General features: G+C 38.4%; 1 protein-coding gene across 2 annotated transcripts in view; it reads left to right on the top strand.

The window, feature by feature from the left end:
* The window catches only part of LOC132158046 (uncharacterized), a 39559-nt gene that overhangs the window by 14395 nt on the left and 1764 nt on the right, over nt 1-23400 (top strand). Inside the window, exons 4-7 of one of the 2 annotated variants that reach the window (XM_059567297.1) lie at nt 10699-11253; nt 11643-11737; nt 11933-11983; nt 13615-13984. In XM_059567297.1, coding sequence (XP_059423280.1) covers nt 10699-11243 — 545 coding nt within the window. In that variant the 3' untranslated portion in view covers nt 11244-11253; nt 11643-11737; nt 11933-11983; nt 13615-13984. The remainder of the gene's footprint in view (nt 1-10698; nt 11254-11642; nt 11738-11932; nt 11984-13614; nt 13985-23400) is intronic. The other variant, XM_059567298.1, reaches the window with a different exon arrangement.

Below are 23400 nucleotides of genomic sequence, written 5' to 3' on the forward strand. Positions count from 1 at the left end.
GTCACAAAGCATATAATTAAAATGTGTACTCTGTGTATTTCAGATGTATCATATTTTGCAAAGTCGCCGTCACAGACCATCTGTTTGGACATTTAACAGAGCTTCTGAGTGGTGGGGTGTGATTGTTCCTGGGTTTACAAACACGCAGTGGCTGGAGAACTTTAGAATGTCAGAAGAAACTTTTATTTACTTGTGCAACAAACTGCATCTTGCGATGGAGAGAGACGGGACACAAACTTCCGTGTGTGTGTACCTCTAAAGAAGAGAGTAGCCATTGCACTGTGGAAGCTTGCTACCGGCTCTGAGTACAGAAGTGTTGGACATATTTTTGGAGCAAGCATTTCAACTGTGTGTCGGTGTGTTCAGGAGTTCTGTGCTGCAGCAGAGACGTTGTTGATACCAGAACAAATTCGTTTTCCAGATCAGGAGAGGTTTAAAGAAATAGCTGCCTACGTTGAGAAGAGATGGGGACTTCCACAGTGTATTGGTGCTATTGATGGATCACACATAGCCATAATAGCACCACAAGACTATCACTGTGACTATTTCAACCGTAAAGGCTGGCACTCCATCATCCTTCAAGGTGTTGTGGATGGAAAGGGACTTTCTGGAATGTGTTCACAGTAGAGGTCTTCACGGGTCCACTTGGATCCGAAAACCCGAGGTCCGACCCGAGACTCGAGCGGGTTCGGGTCCAAAACTCCAACGAGTACCTCGGACACGGGTCGGATTCGGTATTAGTGGTCTCGGGTAATTTAAAATAAATATGCCTTTTCCAAATGGACCCGAGAAGACCCGAATTCTTTTAAACTATGTTGGGCATTTAACAAAATTGCATTATTTAAAACAACTATGACACCGTTCTCTCATTTTTTCTAAGTGTGAGAGCAAATCAGCGCTTCTACGTGCAACGGGCTATAAGCACGGTTGCCTCGCAACGCATTTATTTACTCAGTTCCACATTAACCAACCCCCCTCCCTTTGCCAAGAACTAGTGCGCCATCATGTGGATGGATGTTTGACTAAATGCAAGTACCGGTATTTGAATTGTCGTTAAGCCAGGCCTGTCAATCAATTTGAAAAATACGCGACACTGTCAGAAAAGCATGGAGGCGATAACAGACATTGCGAAAAAGGTGAGGGAAAACGAATATGTAGAACAGAAACATCCAGGGTCGTCATCGGTGTGGGCAACTTTTGTGATCATTGTTGATAAGGAAGGAAAAAAGACTGGTGCAGTTAAATGCGTTGACTGCAATACAATATTAAGATTTGATTCAGCTAAAACTGGAACATCCCATTTGCTGAAGCACCAGAGAACATGTCGGCACAAAAAAACGATGCAAAGCTCCATGCATTCGTTTGTGAGGAAGAGCAGTGGGGTACCTGCCCAGTATAAAAAGACAATACTTGAAAACTGCATTCGAGTCTGTGCCAAAGATCTCAGACCATACCGAATGTTTGAAACAAGCTCATTTTGTCAGTTAGCACAGAGCTTGATCGAGATTGGAGCTACGCACGGCCACTGTGATGTCAAAGATATTCTTCCCTCGGGAGTCACTGTTTCTCGTGCCACTTTGGAGAGGTGCCTTGCCTTGAAACAAGAGCTTTTACCTAAAGTCAAGCAGGCAATTGCTAAGGCATTTGCTTGTGGAGCATCCACTGACATGTGGACCGATGATTTTCGAAAGGTGAGTTACACATGCATCACTCTCCACTTCATAGATGAAGACTGGATGTTTCAGAGCCGGGTAATATGCACCAGTGCTTTCCCATTTGACTCAAAAACGGCCGCAAACATAAAAACGGAACTGCTGAAACAGTTGCATGATTTCGGACTATCAAAAGCTGAAATAGACAAACTTGTGTTTGTTAGCGATCAAGGCGCTAATATAAAGGCTGCTCTCAGCAGCTGGAAACACAGAAGCTGTAATGCGCACGTTCTCAACACTGTGCTGAAACACACTTTCAAGAAGGGAATTGATGAGGAGGAGGAAGATTCGTTACAGCCCGTGAGAGAATGTATTAATCAGTGTAAGTCACTGACGACATATTTTAAGCATTCTGGTTTGCAGCTCCACCTGACACGCACCCTCAAACAGGAATGTGAGACTCGCTGGAACACTAAGCTCGCAATGGTTGAATCAGTACTCGGTTCTTTCGATGATGTGCAAAGACTTCTTATGACAAGAGGGGAAATACACAAAATGAGTCACATCTCAAAAGATGTTCTCCAAATGCTAGTTAAATTTTTGACCCCATTCAAAATGGCAAGCGATGAACTGAGCGCGTCGAACTATCCTACAATCCATCTGCTGGCTTTATGGAAATCTACACTACTTGAGCACTGTGTGGTTACATCGACCGACCCTAAAGCACTGGAGATTCTGAAGCGCAGAGCCAAAGACCTTCTGAGTGAACGAATAGTGCTCGACCAACAAGCAAAGCTTGCAGTGCTTTTGTGGCCTAAGTTTAAGCAGCTACGCATGTTCACAAACGAGGAGAGAGACGAAATATACCAAAGTGCCCGGAGCGAGTTGGACAGCGTTCCCAGCCCAACAGACACGGACCCTCCAGTTCCAAATATTACCATCGCAGCCACAGAATGTACTGCAGTTGCTGGTCCATCTGCGAAGTTCAGCCAGTGGGAGGATGTGGATGACCGAGACATGGCAGTGGATGAGTTGAATGCCTACTTGAATAAAAAAATGGTCATGCACGATAGTGACAGAGACATTTTAGGTGTATGGAAAAACACAGAACACCTCTTCCCAAAGATGGCAACTCTTGCACGGAAGATTCTGTGCGTTCCAGCATCCAGCGTTAGTTGTGAGTGTGCTTTCAGTGTGTCTGGGCGCGCTCTGGAGAACCGACGTACCTCTCTTGGTACAGCAAGTGTCAATGCTTTGCTCTTCCTGAACAGCAACGACAAGTAGGCTGAGATGAGAACTATACACTGTAAAATTTAACTGACTTTATTTCGAAATGTAGGATAAACCAGCATGTTAAATAGGGTTATCTCTGTTCTGTGGTAATCTGCCTGTAAATCGAGGCAATATTATTTTTGATGCTTTGGTTTTAAAAGTTCTAAAAGTTTTAGACAGAACAGTTAGCCTAATAGTTAGGCTTCCGATTGTTATTTTAAAATGTTCTGGCCAACTTATTACTCTGCGATGAAATGTGTATAGTACCATCATATGATGTTTAAAAAAAATTCATAAAAAAATTGGAAGATGCGTATCTGTTTTGCATGCATGGTTTTGCATTATATTAAATTTATTTGCATTATATGATCACAAAGATTTTGTGTTGCCAGAAATTTGGCTTCATAATATTTTATCATCAAATGTTTAAAGTTATTTATTGATTTATTAAAGTAAATTACCCCTGTTCATTCTAAGAGGAAATAATAAACTAATAATTGATGTATGTCTGCATTTTCACTTTCTGTGACCTCTAATGAATAATTAGCGATCCGCAGCAAATGATAATAATAATAATAATAATAATAATTATATATATATATATATATATATATCGCTTTGTTTTTACAATCGTATATATATATATATATATATATATAAATAGCATAAATAGCATAAATAGCATGTCTGCTTATCAATCTGTCACCCCTGAACATAATGCAATAAAGTGTCTCCTCCAATTGAATTGCTCCAATTTACCATAACATTTTATTTTTATTTTTTTTGACAGTAAGTTTTTTTTTTTTTTTTTGACATTAGCCCATCATGTAGCTATATCAGAGCACTCATGTCTGTAATGGAGAACGGTCACATAACATTGTTTTTCCTCATAAATGCAAACACGACAAATAAAAGACAAAATACTTTTTTTAAAAAGACAAACCATCAATTTTTGGAAAAAATGTATGGATTTAGGCTATAGCGTTTTTGGGGGGAAATGGATGGATTTATAGAGTTTTGGAAAAAAAAATTGATGGATTTATAGCGTTTTGAAAAGAAAAAAAATACTTTGAATTTATCATCAACAATATTGTTGTTTGATTTAATAATCATTGTTCAACATGTTCAGACTGAGCCAAAAAAAAAAAAAAAAAACATTTTAGCAGGATATATTGAATATTCACAAAAGGTGTGGGTATAGGCTAGGTAAAAAATGTAGCCTAATTTTCCTGAAAACTATTGAAATGGATTAATCGCGTTTTGGAAAAGAGCTCCTCATTTTACTTCTTATGTAGGCCTAAATCCAGGCAATAGTTGATAATTTTTTTTTATTAAAATTAATATACAATTAATACAAAACAAAATTCGCTAAATTTGACCTGCTATGGCGGTTCTAATGCCCTGTTTTTAATCTGGTTTTATCTAAACAACTTTTTAACAGTGGGATTGTAGGCTAAATAACACAATTTTAGTCAAAATCAATGACTGGGAGACTTTGTATATTTTATTGAAAATCTGTTATTCTGTAATCTGAAAAGTTATATTTGAGAAACAGCCATCGGTAAATTTTATCCTGTGGTGGTTCTAATGTTAATCATCGTATGGTCCGGTAAATAACATTATGCCAACTTTTAAAGGACGTAATGGGTTACATGTGTGATTGACATTTCAGCACTTCAGCGCGTAGGCTACTCCTACTGCCGCGTCTATGTTAAGTGCATTTTTGAGAAACGCATGGTTGCAGGCTGTGCACATGTAAATGCCGTTTACGTTCGGGTCCAGTCGGGTTCTAAAGGAAATGCCGTCAGGTCGGGTCGGACTCGGGTCTAATTTTATCGGGTCTGTCTCGGGTCGGGTTTTTCTTTAAAAATAAATAATGTATGCATGTCGGGTTCGGGTAAGTAGTGATTCGGGTCGATTCGGGTCGGGTACAGTTTTTAGGACCCGAGAAGACCTCTAGTTCACAGGACTGCCTGGAAGCCTGCATTATGCTCGGGTTTTGAGACTGTCCACACTGTAGGAGGTGGCAAGCCGTGGAAACCACATACCAGCTAGCACCAAAAACATTGCTGGGGTGAATGTCGGGTACTACATCCTTGGAGACTCTGCCTATCCCTTGCAGAACTGGCTATTAAAACCATTCTTTGACACTGGACGGCTAACAGCGGAACAGCGGGTCTACAACATGAAAATCTCCAGAGCACGTGTAGTGGTTGAAAATGCTTTTGGTAGATTAAAAGGAAGATGGCGTTGCCTTATGAAAAGAAATGACTGTGCGGTCGACCTTGTGAAATCTATGGTGCTGACATGCTGTGCTCTACATAACCTTTGTGAGAGTCATGGAGAGGCCTATGAGAGTGCATGGGATCCACCTTCAGCAGCAGAGCCTGTGCTGGGACTGACACAGCCTGTAGAGGAGGAGGGCAGGGATGTCCGTGAGGCTCTGATGCGTTACTTGAATAGTTGACTCTGTCTGTTCTGTAAAGTGTGTTGTAAATAAACTTTTGTGCAGTATTTGAAAAAATTTCCCTTGCATATTTATTTACCCATTTATTATAAAAAACCCATTTATTATAAATATAATATTAATAATAAATAGCATCATTATAAAGATGTAAGACTCCAGCTTTGATATTTGACCACTGTTTATGATAAATCTGCTTTGCAGTGACATTAAATTCTTAATTTATTCCAGGAGTGCAAAATTATTAATCTGTAACATTTGATATTTTGAATAGGAATTATCACTCATAATGCACTCAATCATGTTTTCTCAGGTTTGTGTTCACTTACATGCAATATACAGCATTCATCAGGGCTCTTATCCAATTTTGTGCACATTTGGAGAAATATTTATCACATGTTCTTTTAAATATTTTGTCATACAGAATAGCATTTTTGTTCATTTTATGCCCAAACACTATTTTAAACCACGAGCAGAATATGATAGAAATACTCAATAGCGGTTTAAAGTGAGTTTTAAGTAAAAGTGTACTATTAATCTTTTAAATTGCTACATTTAGCTTGATGATACCTGTTGCTCTAATCCACATGCACCATTAAAAAGGAAAGTACATGTTTGACCAGTAAATTGTATTGAAGAAAAATGTAAACAGATCAAACGTTAAACAAAGTACTAATGTATGTAGTGCAAAAAATGTATATAAAGAAAATATAAAGACATATATAAAGACAAATTTAAAAGTAAAAAATTGTACACTAAGCAAACTTTAAATGTTGTGCACAAACGTATGTAGTATAAAAAACATTCACAGGAAAAACAAGTTAAAAAAAAAACTATTTCCATGAAGTATGGACTAGGGAGGTTTTAGTCGGGCAGAGAGTTCTGTTCTTGTCGGTTCTGTCACTGTTCTGTTCTGTTACTCATCGCCTGTGCAAGCATCCCCATGACGTTGAGAAAGGCTTGATTGAATGCAGCCGTTTGTGCATTTTCCTCACTCCTTAAGGCCGCTTCCTGCTCCCTTGCTTGCCGGGCCTCATCTATTGCCATCTGCAAATGTAGCTCCCTCTGTGCCCGGTTCAGTTCCTGCTATTGAATATCAGCCACCTGCATCTCTCTTAAAACAGCAAGATGCCCCTGATGGTGCATGTTCCGTTTCCTCTTGCCTGGACACAAAGAAAGAAAAGTTATAATTGTGATTTTTTTTCTAAAGGTTTTTGCTAAAATCAAAAAAAAAATTGAGAGTAAAAATAAAGCTTATCACATATCATCGATTAATTTATGAAAGAACTGTTCATTAACAACCCCATGATCTACAGTGTGAACTAATCAAAGTTACAGTATCTAGCAATAATGTATTTATGGTGAGCAACAGGATTTCATGATATATCCAATTTTAGTGCAGGCTTTCAAAACGACATAAGAAAAGGATTAGGTAAGCTTAGTCTAAAAATATATGATCTGTAACATTAAGTGTTTTAGTCATATTTCATACCTGGTACCACACGCTCTGGTGTCCTGCTGGTGCTGCTGGAGGTTGCTGGTGTCGACGGTCGTGCTGGTGGCGACGCTGCTGTCACCAGTTGGGACGTTGAGGCATCACTGCACGGAGAAAGTGCTAACGAGTCAGTCGTAGACAGTGCATCTGAAACAAAAAGTGTGTACAATGTTTGTTAATGCACAAATTAGCAACAATAACAAAACAAGAACATTTAAATAATAATTGAATAGGCATACATGTAAAAGAACAAAATAAAGCTTTACAGTATAGATGGTCAATAAAGTGAAGCATTCAAACTTAATATATTGTGCAAAACTTTACATACCATCCTCGATTGTGTTGTCCAACAACGAGGTGGCCGAGTCCAGGGCACCCTCTCTCCCATTGCTCGCAGGTCGACTTCCGTAGATAGCGTCCATTTGGTCAAACCACTTCCACGTTCTTCTGTTTGCACCACTCCGGCCGTTGTGATCCTTTATGGCTCGGTAGTCACTTTTTAGTTTTTTTAATTTGTCCCTACACTGTTTGTAGGTCCGGTGGTAGCTGTGTGCGGCTTAGAGCTGTGCTACTTCTTGGAACACTTTTTCATTCCGTGTTGCCCCATCCAGCTCTCGCTTGATCCGCTCCTCGGCAACCAATGAGAGGAACGTCTGCACCTCGTCCACTGACCACGATTCAGCCATTTCTTTTTTGAATTTTTAAAAATTATTTTATCAAGTAAATACTCTAAAAACAGGTGCTACCGCGTTGGCTGTTGTCTGGCTATTTAAATCTAGTGGGTTTTAGTGTCTCGTGTCGCAAATACAATGATGCTGGTAGTGACGATTCTGTCTGACCAATCAGTGATCTGCAGTGTTTTCACGTCACATTTTAGTATCGGTACGGTACTCTTGGAACCTCAACAGAGGTGGTACCATTTAAAGCGAGCCGTACTGTACCGTACCATGCAGTGGAAATGCGCCATAACTGAGCCGTACCGAACCGAGCCGTACCGTACCATGCAGTGGAAAAGCGCCAAAGCGTGCCGTGCCGTACCGAACCGTACCGTACCGTACCATGCAGTGGAAAAGCGCTTCACTAAAACACGCCCCGCCCCCTCCTCCCCCGAGAGAATGTCAGTAGATTATGACGTCACACGGTATAAACTGTACACCCGCGCGCTCTGAAGATCACTTCAGTTCAGTGAGAATCGGAGCAGAAGTGAAGACGTTCGCCTGAGCAGAGATTCGAAGTCCATACAGACGGACAGTTGACTAAAATTCAGCAAGTTTGACAGCGATACAGTCAACACACGTTTCTCCTGCGTTTGAGTCAGTGGAGCTCTACTTCAGCAGCTCAATGTCAGCAGATGTTCAGATGATGTTGAGTGACTCTCCCAAGACAACTGGAGGAAAAAGCTCTTCAGAACAATAGGCTTCTCCCGCAGCAGCCGCTATGGAGAACCGCCCAACAGGTTAGGAATAACGATAGTATAAAATATAAATGAAAACTCTAGGCTAAATAAATAGAATAGTAAAAACTGTGGAAAAAAACAGACTTTTTTGTACATATAGTAATTTAATCTAATACAGCACACTTGTAAGTGTCACACTTCATTAACTATGTTGTATTCATCCATTGTTCTTCTTTCTATGGTTTATGCCTCAGAATTTGTCTTGCATTTTCTGGTAACGTAGTAATTTCTTTTTACCCTTTTGTTTCTTTGTTTCTTCTTTTCTTAGAAAAACAAACCAGAAAGAGGAAGAAAAAATGCATCCATGCATTCTTCCGGCGAATTGGGAAGACTTTAAAGCTTTGCACCCTACATTGCTACAGGGACGATATATTGCCCCCATCTCCATCCGATGATCCAGCAGATCTCCAGCCAGGTTTTTCTGGCCTTGAATGGGCGTTATCAATCGATCCATGTCCATCTGGCTTGGAGCTGACAGTTAACACCAATCCGGCTGATCCTGATATGTCATTGGTCTCAGGACCATCCAGTCTTGAGGTGATATCTGACAGTGATCAGGCTGATCCGGAGCCATCACCTGTCCCAGGTCCATCCAGCCTCGATTTAAAGTTAACACTGGATCCAGGTCTATCCAATCTGGTTTCTGAGACAATGAATGTCCCAGGACTATCTAGTCTTGATGTAACACCTGTACCAAGTCTATCCAGTATCGAGATGAAACCGGACATGGATCTAACCGAGCCCAAGCCATCATCTGTCCCAAGTCCATCTGGTTTTGAGGCAGCTGTTGGTAAGTCTACTGTCATTTTTTATCTCCTTTTGGGATTTTCATTTTACCTACTTGTCTGCTCTTTTACACTTATGCCCAATTAATAATATGCTCCTAACTTATTGTATAATACCTTTTATAATATTCAACATGTAGCATGGGGAATTGATGGATATAGTTCTAGTTTAATTCTAGTTTAGGATGTTGTTTTATTAGTATTCAGTAAATTTATCTTGTATTTTACTTTTAAAGGACAAGTGAAATTTAGTGTCAAGATTGCATCAAAACCACAAGTTTTTCTTTGCATCATCCCTTGTGATTTAGATTGAACTTAATGTATATTCTTTCATTATGAGAAAGTCACAAGATGATTAATCACACAGTACGTGTCCATTTTACCAGTTGTCTCGTCTAACATCTGTATTCACCCAGTGTTCTTCTTTCTTCATGATGTCTAGACTCAGTATTTGACTTACGGTTTCCAATTTTCATTTACGTTTCTATTTCTTTCTTCTTCTTCTTTTTGTTGTAGAACAACAATCAACAAAGAGGAAGAAGAAAGGCATCTGTGCATTCTTCCGCCGGACATGGAGGGCTGTTAAGTGTGCTGCTCTCTGTTGCCAATGGGGCAACAAAGTGGCTCCAGATCCATTTGACATTGACCCAGTGGCTCAACAGGAAAATTCAGATCTCCAGCCAGATTTATTCAGCCCTGAGTGGCTGACACCAACATATCTGGACCTATCACCTGTCCCAGGCCCATCCAAACTGAATAATGAGCCAATGCCTGCCCCAAATCAGTCTGGTTATGAGCCACCTGTTGGTAAGTCTACTGTCATTATTAGTCTACTGTCTACTTGTATTTTTACTAGTGCTGTCAAATGATTAATCGCAATAAATCACATCCAAAATAAAAGTTTTTGTTTACATAATATATGTATGTAGTGTACACTGTGTATATCATGTATACAAACACATGCATATATATATTCAAGAAAAATGTTGTTTATATATTAAATGTATTTATATAAAATAAGAATATACATGTATATACATGGACATGTTTTCAAAATACATACTGTATGTGTGTGTATTTATATATACGTAATATACACAGTACACAAACATATACTATGTAAAACATGTATATATATACATATATATATTATTTTTTTTTTGGATGTAATTAATCGTTTGACAGCACTAATTTGTAACTTTTTTTTCTGTCAAATTTTACAAATTTTTCCATTTGTGTCTAGTTTGTATTTATGTTCCTGAAATTGATCAGTATTTGCATGTACAGTAGCATGCAAGGATCTAGTACTGCTTTTATAATTAAATTAATAGAGCCTGATGTTTATTTCTAAGGGACAAAATACAAAAACATAGTATGACATGCCACCAATGTCAGAGCTAAAACATCCCATACAAGTTTAGAATTAATTTAATGTGGATCTTTAGCAAAATGATTGAGCTCAAGTGTATAAATTTACCAAGTGTTCTTCTTTGTTCATGATGTCTAACCTCAGTAATGGACGTACAGTTTCTGGTGGAAATTTCTTGTTCTTTTTCCTTTTTCTTTGTTTTTAGAAAAACAAAGAAAAATCAGGATGAAGAAAGACATCCAAGCATTCTTCCAGCGAACATGGAGGACTGTTAAGTTTCCCTCCTTGGCCCCAGATTCATGTCGAGTTGAGCCAGTAGCTCACTGGGATCCAGTGGACCTCCAGCCAGGTCTATCTGGTCCCTTGTGGTTGTTAAGGAATGATCCAGGTCCATCTTGTTTCGAGGTGACAGTCACGGCCAACCAAAATCCACCTGATTCTAAGCCAGATCCATTCAGCCTTGATTCACACTTAACACTTGACCCAGGCCCAGGTAGTCTTATAGTTGAGTTGACGTCTGTCCCAGGACCATCCAGTCAGGAGATAATGCCAGTCAATGGGTCTGACATGGGTCTGGATGTTCCTGAGCTAAAACCCATTCCAGGTTCCAGTCTCGTTCTGACAGCTGCTGTGGATCTGATTGATCCCGAGACGTCATCTGCCTCTGGTTCATCCAGCTGCAGACGGACACCTGACACTGATCTGGACAATTCTAAACAAAAACATGTCCCAATCCTATCTGGTTTTTGACCAACTGCAGGTGAGTCTACTGTCACTACTTCTATAATAGCTGTAGTTTTATTTGTTTTATTTTTTTTTTTGTTCCATTACGTTTTCATATTTGTTCCTACTGAACGTATACATTGTTTATGCTCCTGACATGTATCTTTATTCCTTGTTCAGTATTCAAAATTAATCCTGTGGTATTCTAGTGGACAGAGTTCATTTTGAACCACATACTTCCTTGTATGTCATTATTTTCCTGGTTCCCTGATTGCCTTTATATTCTGCTCTTAGCTAATGCATGGAATACAGTTTATAAAAGCAACATCATCTGAATAACTTCTCTGTCTGCTTTTTGGAGTTAATGTAAGATAATCAAAACAAAGTAGTGCTCATCTTTTCTTTCTGCATGTTTTCTTTTTTCAGCATCATTTTCCTCCTGTTATGATGTGGGAGTGAAGTTGGGACAGGGAGCCTTTGGTTCTGTGTATAAGGGGACTCACAGATTTAGTGGCCAGAAGGTAAACTACTCCTGCTTTATTTTTTTAACCATTTTGTGTATTTTAGTTTTGTCTTCGTCTCTTTACTTCATCTTTGTTTTGTACTCATGTTATATTCCATACTTTTTATTTGATTTTTTTTTAACGAAAAATTAACAGAGATAATTGCAGATTATTTTGATCAAACATGTTTAAAACGATTTTGTCTCTTCACAGGTTGCTATCAAATGTATACCTAAGAAGCCCTGGAACAGCTTTATTAATGTGGTAAGTTGGCAAGACAATATTGTGATGGGAGGAGCACAAGACAGACACAGTGGGCGTGGCGTCAGGCCTCGGAGACTTTTATTAACAGAAAATCAAATAAAACAGGGAATAAGCGTGGCCAATGGGGGAGAGTGTCCAAAACAACAGGCAATCTGGTGTCCTCGTCGTGCTGCAGGGTTCGTGTGGGTCGGGCAGTGTTCATGGAGGAACGGTCCAGGTAAGGGGCGGAGTCCGGAGGCCGCACGCGCTCCCCTCTTTGGTCCGGGGCGCGAGGGGCGGCGGCTTCCTCTAGCGGCCGCATCACTCTCGTTGGCCGCAGCGCTGGCAGGGGATGGACGGCCCGGCATCCTGGCCCAACGGCCGTGTAAACGGGTGCGGTTCCCATCCGGATCGCGGATCCGGCAGCTCACGTCTCTGGTGGCGCGGGAGGCAGGGAGGAGGCAGCTGACTCGTCACATTCCCCCTCCCAAGCGACATCCCCGTGATCAGGGCGCCGCCCACACGGGAGTGCTACCATCCTCAACCAGGCTCCAAACGGTCGGAGTGGGCAGGGATTCCTCTCCGGGCAGTCCTCCCTCTCGCAGCGCACCGGAACAGGGACAGAGAAACCGGGTTTTAGTGACAGCCTCAACCAACCACAGTGAACATGACAATAACAGAGAAGTTACTTACCCTTTTGTGGCTGGGAGGCTGTCCCCGCTTTTCCTCTATCCCAGTCCGGGTTCTCACGAACATCTGGAAGCGAGAGGGAGTGACGTCACCAGATGTTTCCCAACTGCGCTGTCTAGGCTCTGCCTTGCCCGCATTCTCCACCACTGTGACGGGTGGAGCACAAGACAGACACAGTGGGCGTGGCGTCAGGCCTCGGAGAGGCTTTTATTAACAGAAAATCAAATAAAACAGGGAATAAGCGTGGCCAAAGGGGGAAAGTGTCCAAAACAACAGGGAATCTGGTGTCCTCGTCGTGCTGCAGGGTTCGTGTGGGTCGGACAGTGTTTATGGAGGAAGGGACCAGGTAAGGGGCGGAGTCCGTCTGCCGCACGCGCTTCCCTCTTCGGTCCGGATCGCGGGTCCGGCAGCTCACGTCTCTGGTGGCGCGGGAGTCCCTCAACGCACCCTTCCTGGACCCACGAGGAGACCAGTGTGCATGCATGGGGAAGAGACCGGCCTCCCGAGGAAAGGCGCGTTGGGCTTTTAAACAGCTGCGGTGATGAGGCTCCATTTCCTTCAGGTGTGCCCCATCACACGCCGCCAGCCCTGACTCGTCCAGCACACCTCTTCTCACACATCCACTCCAGTCGGGAGCCTGGTGAAGGGCGGCGATTTAGGACGGGGTGCCGGTGAAAATCAGGGAGGAGGCAGCTGACTCGTCACAATATATTAATAAGAACTGTTTACTTACATTTATTGCACGTTTGAGTTCAAAACTCTGTGAATCGATTGAAAATCAAAAAAAAAAAAAAACTTTGAAAAACTGTTGACTATAGTGTAGTTTGTTATGGACAATAGTGACAAGAAGAAGCATTTTCAATTGTGATCTCAGACTTCTAGACTCTGCTGTATCTCAATGTGAATATTACACACAGAAATGAAAGGTCAAGCTAATCTTTTATCAAAATTTGTTTTTCCAGCCTGGATCTACAGAACCTCTGCTGTCAGAAGTGGTTATGAATGTGATGGTGTGTGCACCTCCGAAAAGCCCCTACATTGTACAAATGATCGAGTGGTTTGATCAGACACATCAATTTGTCATAGCAATGGAATATCCACATCCATGTCAGACCTTGCTGGAATTTACCATGTGCCATGGAAGTTGTCTGGATGAATCTGTGGCACGTGGTTTAATGCGGCAAGCGGTGCTTGCAGCCAAACACTGCATTGAACGGGGCATCTTACACAATGACATCAAGACGGACAACATGCTGGTCAACACAGAAACACTGCAGCTCAAACTAATAGACTTCAGCTGTAGCAAACGTATTAACATGTCTTGCTCCGAAGGTGAGTTGATGTAATGCCATAATATGTCAAAAAATTTACATGATTCAAAGCTCATTATCTCAAAGTAGACGAATTGCTCATAGCAAATGAAATGACAGAGCTCTGTTAATATCTTGCTTCCCCCTCATACGGTAAGAAAATATAGTTTTAAATATATTTTCAAATATATTTCAAAATATACAAAAAATGGCCAAAAAATATATTTCATAAAATATATTTCAGAATATATTTACATAAATATATTTTCTACAAATACATTTTTGGCCATTTTTTGTATGTTTTAAAATATATTTCAAAATATATTTGAAAATATAAAAAAAGGCCAAAAAATATATTTAAGAATATATTTACATAAATATATTTTCTACAAATACATTTTTGGCCATTTTTATATATTTATATATATATATATATATATATATATATATATATATATATATATATATATATATATATAAATATATATTTTATATGTATTTTGCCCTGCATATATTTCAGTCCAAGAAAATACATTCACAATGTAACATTTGAATAAAATATTTATTTTCTGTCTAAAATGTGAACATATAACACACCTGAATAAAAATCAATTAAGGAACATGCTATAAATTAAAAAAAAAAAAAAAAAAAATTAGCTCCTTTTTTTTTCAAGCAGTCTCAGTTCCCCCAGCTTGGAATTCACTGCAATACCACTGAAATACTGCAATACTGCAATAAGCTCCTCTGGACACATTGGGAAACCTCTTCTTGACTGCCACTATAAGAGACAAAAAAAATCACTGATATATTTTAAGGGTTAGTTCATGCACCCAAAAATTAAAATTCTGTCATTACTCATGCTCATGTTGTTCTAACCCTGTTAAGACTCTCGTTCATCTTCTAAACACAACTGAAGATATTTTAATAACATTTGAGAGATTTCTGTCCCTCCATTGCCGCGTATTTTGCCACTGCCTATGTTAATGACGGCCAGGTGTCCACTGGCGAGGAGCAGAGCCAGCGTTTTCAATTAAATTCTATGGAGCAAGCAGTGAAGAGGCGTAAATGACACCACTAAATCAACCATGTTGTTACTGTCATGTGACTTACTAATGTCCGAAATTCATTCATATAGAACGTACTTTTTTAACGGTTGTAAAGTAAATTTGCATGCACAATTGTCTTCTGACCAGTTATAGATTTCCAAAAATTTTGTTCACCTCAACATTGAAAGTAAAGAAAAATAACTGGGTTTGAAAGATATTTGTATAGGTATGTTAAATGTAGAATTAGCCTAAGACTACTCAGATTAATATCTAAGAATTTGACTTGGCCTTTGAAACTGTTTACCTTTCAAATTGCTGTGGATCAGAACTTCTAGTGGGAAGGCGGCCATTAAAAGAACACGCACCATTGAAGTGGCTGTTTGGGCCTGTAGGGCAGAAGTCCATTGATGCTTTAGGATTTTTATGCCCGTGCCATGTGCTAACTCCACCTGTGGTTGTGATCACATAAAAAGAGATTTATAATATACATTATTTTCCAATCAAATCTTTAAAACTTGTTTAAGTTTTTATTTAGCCATTTCACCCATTGCAGAAATGCATAACAAATCTGTATGTATAGACCTAAATCCTCAGCAAAAAGTACTTACATAATTAGCATCACTGGAACACTAAAAAAAAAAAAAAATTAAAACAAAATGAAAGTCACCAATGTTATTACAGACATACTGTTGCTGGTAAACTCTAAAGGAAAGGAGGAAGAGCTTACCTACAAACCTTTACATACTTTATTAAAGGAACACTCCATATTAAACTATGTTATTTCCTTAACTAAGACGAGTTGATACGCACCTCTCTCGTCTCAGTGCATGCACTCAATCGCTCTGGCGATGAGAAACTTTGATAGCACTTAACTTAGCCCAGTTCAGTCTTTAGGGACCAGACAGAGATGAAGTTAGAAGCGACCAAACACCAATTTCTCTATTTAAATACAGTTACACAAGTTACACGACCAAGTATGGTGACACAAAGTAAAACGTGGCGCTTTTCTAAGCGGGTAAAAAGGATAACTATAATGTATGGCGGAATAGCACTGGGAGCACTTCGACTCGGCGGAGTAAAAAGTCACGTTGGTTCTAATGACAGAAGTGAGAGGGAGAGGGGGAGAAGATTTTTCAGGAGTGATGATATTACTGCGCCGAGTCGAAGTGCTCCCAGTGCTATTCCGCCATACATTATAGTTATCCTTTTTACCCGCTTAGAAAAGCGCCACGTTTTACTTTGTGTCACCATACTAGGTCAAAAAACGGTGGAGTGTTCCTTTAAGAATTAACAAAGCAATGACTCGTAACTACACCATGTATTTTGGCAAGGCAAAAACAAAATACTTACTTTAGCAGACAGAGAAGCAGTGGATGGAGCCTTCGGCACCTGTAAAGCAGAATACTCAACAATACACAACACTGAGCCTCATAAAATCTTTTTTACAAGTATCAAATATCACAATGTTGCACAACTATCAAAACATTACTCCTTGTAAGACTTGTGACTCATATTTTGATGGAGGTATATACGGGACGGGTATATAGATATATATGGATATATATATTTGGTGTACGCAAGTGAATAGGTACAAAGTTTACATGTTCTGAAAAAGACAGAAAAAACTTAATTGTAAGTTTCCAGTAGTTTAATAAATGTCTTCTGAAGCAATCTAGTGGATTTTGGGTGAGAACAGACCAAAGCATTCCTCCAAAATACACCTCTACATCTTGACACAAGCAATCAACTTCATGATCATGATTAATTCAATTACTCCATCTAGTGCTCTGAGAAATTAATGACAGAAATTTAATTTTTGGGTGAACTATCCCTTTAAACACTATGTTAATGACTATATATGCATAAAGTCACCATATCTCCATCAGAACATATGCTGAGGAAAAAAGTCACACAAACATGAGTAAACACAAAGGTGAGTAAATTATCAGATATATCAATTTTAGGTGAACTATTGTTTATCTAGCACAGTCATGTTCAAATCACTAGGATGCTATGAATAATGTTCCTAACTTGACAAGTATATTTGAATGTAAAAAATAAAATAAAGACAATAGTTAAAATGCATAACTTACATCAAGGACATCTGCATTTGATTCCACAGGCTAAAAATGAATATGGTAAATTGATATGTTAGCAATAGTACTGGACAATTGTTTACAATATAAGTTTATCTACTGATCTAAAGATGTAACTGTGGCTCTTGTAGCAGGATAATTATACCACAAAATGCAGAGATTTAATATACAGTATAGTAGTTTGCATGTAGCTGTGGTATGAAGTACAACTTGTTCTGTTGTAATTTCTTCACAATTATTTTAATTAATTTCATGGTTTATTATAAATGTAAAATAATCTATTAGAAAAGTCATTATTTCAATAGTTGTGCTTAGTATGTGACATAATAGCATGTGGCATAGACATTACATAAAAAGCAGCTAATACTTACTTTAGGAGCATGTGAGAGGGGAACATGAGATGGAGTCTTTGAAATCATGAACATCTGCAACATATTCCACAAGCTATTGTAAACTGCACCAAAAACAACAACAACAATAATGATAATGACAAACAAATTATTTAATTAGATTTAAATCTTACGTCAGGGGCATCTGCATTTGATTTCATGGGCTGAAATAAGTAGGCAGAAATATTACTACCGAGCAAGCAAAAAACTCCAAAGGTCTTAAAAAGTTTTAAAAGGCAAGGAAATGTGGAGCATTGTCATTAGTAAAATAAATTAAGGCATAACTGTTACATCATGTAAACAATTATTCTAACCTCCTGGAGTAAGTGCTCTGTAGCAAGAAGGAGAGGTGGGATTTCTGTGAACGTAAAATTAAACACACATATACATATATTTTATATAATATATATATATAGTACAGAGTACTATCAAGTATTTCATTTTAAATATATATAGTGACATTACAGTACTTACTTTTAAGTATTTCATTTTTCAGCCTCTCATTTTCTTTATTTAGATTCATGTTTTCTTCTCCCAGCTGATTTATCACACGCTGTAGATGTTCAATTTTTCTTTCATTCCACAACTTTAGATCATTTGGTAGGTCTGTGAGCTGTCTCTTAAACACACATCATTGATTGTAAACAAGTACATTTATATGTATTCATAAATATGTTATATATAACATATATAAATAGATTAACATACGGGAAACACTAACCTTTTTCTTAGCTGCTGGTTCCTCTCTCACATCTGCGGCCTCTAGGAGTTTCATTGAAGGTTTACTCTTTCTTTTAAGAGTGTCTGGCTTGGGTAGCTGTTCTTCAAGCTCCTTAAGTTTTATTTGTAACGTTCTCTCCCTTTCTGAAGAGATAGAATAATGCTGATCAAGTCACAACACGGTCCTGATGATTTTAATTATATATATATATATATATATTTTTTTTTTTATACTTTTTTTTTTATGAATATTTTACTGACGTCTTGTTATAAGAGTATTCAGAATAATAAAGGATGTCATAAGAGTATATTAAAGATATCGTTAAAATAGTCCAAGTGACTACAGTGGCTCAGCCACTGTAACGTTAGTCACTTGGACTATATTAACGACGACTTAAATAACTATTCTGGGCCAGCAAGTTTCAATCCCTTATGGAGGAGTGAGACAGCTCTCAGATTTCATCAAAAATATCTTAATTTGTGTTCCGAAGATGAACAAAAGTCTTACGGGTCTTGTCAAAGCTCTATGAATGCAACAATACGTTTATTTTAAAAACTGGGGACATTATCCTACTCATGGAATGGAAGTTCTCCAAAACGGGAAGTAAGTTACCTCCCATAAATCAAAACGCAGTATGCTCGTCAGGAATAAGGTGGATAGGATAATAAAAATAGGTAACGTTACCTGCTATCTTGATGATGGAGGCCTCAAAAACCGGCCACCCGCCTTTCGGCTCTTTGACGCCTTGGTGCCACTCCACAAAGTAAACGTCATTTTCTTCTAGACCCGCTGAGTATTCATCCTCATCAAATCCTCTAATATGTGCAGTTGGAAGAATTGAGAATTTTTCATCCTCCACCCACTTAATTAGCGCGAACATAATCGGCTTGTTTCTTCCCGTCTCCTATCCTCGGTGCAGTCACATAATTCGCGCCTCAGGCAACGGTTTTTTTTTTCCTTAATGACGTCATCAAACTGCTTTTTTAATTAACTAAATTGTTGACATTTGTAAGGTATTTGCACTTTCATTAAAACATTTTAGGATTCTTTTAAATATTTTTTTTACCTTTAAATTAAATCTAATTATGCAGTTTTATTATATCATTAAGGCATTGCGCCATGCAGACAGTGCGCGGCTGCGCGCATTGACGGATGGATTTCAGGCGATGCATTTTTTTTATTCTCTGAAAGACTACATGGTAAGCATGTCCCAATACATAACATTCTATCTTAATTACAAATGTTTAAAGTTAACCCTTTGGGTTTTACGATTAATCCTCAATGTTGTTCTTAATTCCATCAATATGTCACATATGATTTACAGACACAATGAGCGAGCCTCTACACAGGATTTCGTATATACGGTATCTAACTGATGCTGAAGAGGAAATTCCTCCAAGAACCATACGAAGATGGGCCCTTAAAAAAAGGTGTGTGGATAAAATTCCTCCCACTGCTAGGTCGATAAACATCAACCAAAACGCCATTAGAATTTTCCTCAATCAGCCGTTCTGGCGGGTGTACTTTTGTTCTAATGCTTATGGTGCGAACAAGTTAGTCACCAATAATTCATAGTCGGTTCTTTTGATTCCACAGAGCATAACATGTACACCCCATAAACTAAAAAAAAGATAAACCCTAGCACTCGCGATCTTACTAGGAGTTTACACTTTCATGATTTATAGCGCGAGTATGACCGATTTCTCTGCATGTTCTTGAATAATATAATGTTAGGTGTATAATAGTTGTGGTGTGAAATGTATTCTTTTAATGATTCTTAAAGCATATATATTTTATATGTATCGCTATAGTTATCATTTTATGAGTGACTCTTTTTAGTAATTCAGTTTTATGAATCAGTTGGAGATGACTAACTGAATTCAAAAACAGAAACTATGATATTACTATCAAGCAAGTAATTATTAAAAATGTAATTATTAAAAAACGTTTGGCACTTTTTGCTATGTTTTGGAGGCATTAATGGCAGTAAACTTAGTATTTTATAAAAGCAGTTAGCACTTACATTTTATTCATTACTGTATATGTTTTTTTTCTTTTAAGGTAGCAGAAGACCTTGAGAATGTTATCAAGGAATGTCATAAGGTATGGTTCTGGTAATTTTCACAGTTTACAATTGATACATCCCTTTAATTAATTGATTAATTAAAGGTATGGTTCACCAAAAAATGCAAATTTACTCACCCTCATGTTGTTCTAAACCTGTAGTTTCCTTGTTCTGTTGAACACAAAATAAGATATTTTTAAGAATGTCGGTAACAAAACAGTTTCTGTTCTCTGTTGACTTGCACTGTATTTTTGTTTTATAGAATGTATACTATGGAAGTCAATGGGGTCCATTAACTGTTTGGTTACCTGCATTCTTCAAAATAGCTTACCGTATTTTGTGTTCAACAGGAAAGAAAATCTTACAGGTTTAGAACAACTTGAGGGTGAGTAAAGGATTACAGAACTTTCACTATCCTTTTTAATTAATTGCTCCTTTATAACAAGTAACTTATCTTATTTTTCTGTTTTCAAGGTTTGTTATCTCTTCAAAGAGTATTAATGTGATGTTAACAGGACCCATAATTCTCTTTTTTTTTTTTAGCCATTCCCAGACACCATTCCAGAAGACATCCAGCTAACTACTCCTGATGAAGAGTGCACTTCCAGTCCTGTTCAGATAGAGGATGCAGCGGATTCAGGTCAAACAAAAGATCAAACCCAACTACTACTTCTGGCACTTAAGCTCAAACACAATTTGACCAATGACTGTCTTGAGGATATTATGAGAATCCTAAATGTTGTTGGTGGTAATGATTCGGTATGCAGGACAAAATACTCCTTTTACAAAGCTTTCGATTATACCAAAGACATTATGAGAATCTGTTATGTGTGTGACCAGTGCAATGACATAATGTCAGCTGAACTGGACCATGTTCATTGTGTTCAATGCAACATTACTCATGACAAAGCCAGCAGGTTCACCAATAATTTTTTCATATACCTCTCCTTGGAAGATCAGATAAAAAAATCTTTTGAAAATTCCAGGAATTGCAGACGAATTGGTAAAAAGGCAAAAAGAAACATCAACATCTCTCAGTGATATTTGTGATGGTTTTTTGTATCAGAAAGCTTTAAGTGGTTCAGATACGCCCCTTTCAACCCTTACCTTGACATTTAGCTGTGATGGTGTGCCAGTTTTTAAAAAGTCCCCTTGTAGTATTTGGCCTCTTTTATGTACCATTAATGAGTTGCCGTTGAAAATGAGACAGGATAATGTACTCCTTTGTGGACTGTGGTTTGGGGATAAGAAGCCTCATATGAGAACATTCTTAAATCCTTTTGTAGAGGAATGTGTTAAACTAGAGGACAGTGGTTTCACATGGGAAAAGGACAAAGGTGTTTCTATCAAAACAAAAGTAATCCCTCTAGTTCTGATGAGTGACTCAGTTGCCAGACCTTTAATACAGAATGTCAAACAGTTCAATGGTGAATATGGCTGCTCCTATTGCCTTCACAAAGGAAAATGGATTGAAAAGGGCAGAGGATCTACTCGTGTATATCCTTTTCAGAAAGACCTCCAGCTTCGCAGTCAGGAACAGACAAATGAATTTGTAGAAGCTGCGTTAGAGGCTGGACAGCCTGTTATGGGTGTCAAAGGACCAAGTGCATTGTGTCGGCTTCCCAGTTTTGATGTCATTGAAGGGTCTGTGCCAGACTACATGCATTCAGTACTTCTGGGTGTTGCAAGAACTGTAACAGGGCTGTGGTTAAACACTGAAAACCATGAAAAGCATTGGTATATAGGTAGGTCTACAAAATTGATAGACGAGTTGCTTTTAAAGATTAAACCACCATGTAATGTACCTCGTGTGCCAAGGTCAGTCACATTGAGGAAATTCTGGAAAGCCCACGAGTGGTACATGTGGCTCTTTTATTATAGCTTGCCTGTACTAAAAGGTCTTTTGCCAGAACCACTACTGAATCACTGGTCCAAACTAGTTAAGGGTGTATCACTTCTGTTAGGTGAAAATATAACCAGAGACCAGATTACGGAGTCTGAGGCCCTTTTAACAGATTTTGTGAAGGACATGGAGGTATACTATGGGGAAGCCAATATGTCTTATAATGTCCATCTTTGCCTCCATTTACCAAGAAGTGTAGTTAACTGGGGGCCTTTGTGGGCTCACTCTGCCTTTGTATTTGAGTCTTATAATGCTAAACTACTTGACATGATCAAAAGCACTCAAGGGGTTGCACTGCAGATTGTCAAAACCTTTTGGTTACAAAAGGCTTTACCTTTTTATGGTCAGACTATCCTAAAACATGCCTCAAATGAATGCAAGGAGATCTTTGAAACTTTGACAAGACCAAAACAGTTGAAACATGTAACTCGCACATGTGATGTCACTGCACTCGATCGTCCTAAAGTGCGATTACTTAGGAGAGATGACTGTATGGCACTGAGTCGTTATGGGGTACAAAAAGGCAGGGTAAAGTACTTTCAACGAATCATTACAAATGGCGAGGTGGTTCACTCAGAAGATTACAGCCGTGTATCTAAACGCAATTCCTTCACCGTTGTGTTGAATGACAAAGCTCAAAACTTTTTTAGGATTAAAAGATTCTTGATTTGTCAAAATGAAAATGAGGAGAGGTGTTATGCCATTGGCAGATTCTATGAACAAGCAAAGCATAGTCTCTGTGCCTCAAATCCAAGTTACTTTGAACCAGTGTCAAAACTTCTTGGACATCTTACAGCTATTCCTGCTTCAGCTATCAAATGCAAATGTCTGATCAGTCACACTGAAAAACTCAAAGTTGATTACATTTTTAGAAATATTAATCAGTCTGAATTCCTTAAATGAGACGTCAAATGAAACTAAGAGTGGCCTAAGTTGTTTTATTCAATTTGATCTTTAGTGTCAATGTACAAAGTTTTTGGTACATTACTACATTACTTAAGCAATGCGAAATTTTATACAATGTGGTATATTTTTGCAAAGTGATTTTGAAGCAATTTGTGTAAATAATTGTAACTTTTTCAGTTTATTTTGTTATGCTTGTGTTTATAACACTAACATGTCTTAATTTTCATGTAATTGAATATTTAATATCTAATGGAAAGAAATCAAATGTACATTACATTAGCAGTATTATATATTGTGCATTTCTTTTGCTG

This window comes from Carassius carassius, chromosome 15, assembly GCF_963082965.1.
Source record: "Carassius carassius chromosome 15, fCarCar2.1, whole genome shotgun sequence".
NCBI classification, from domain to species: Eukaryota; Metazoa; Chordata; class Actinopteri; order Cypriniformes; family Cyprinidae; genus Carassius; species Carassius carassius.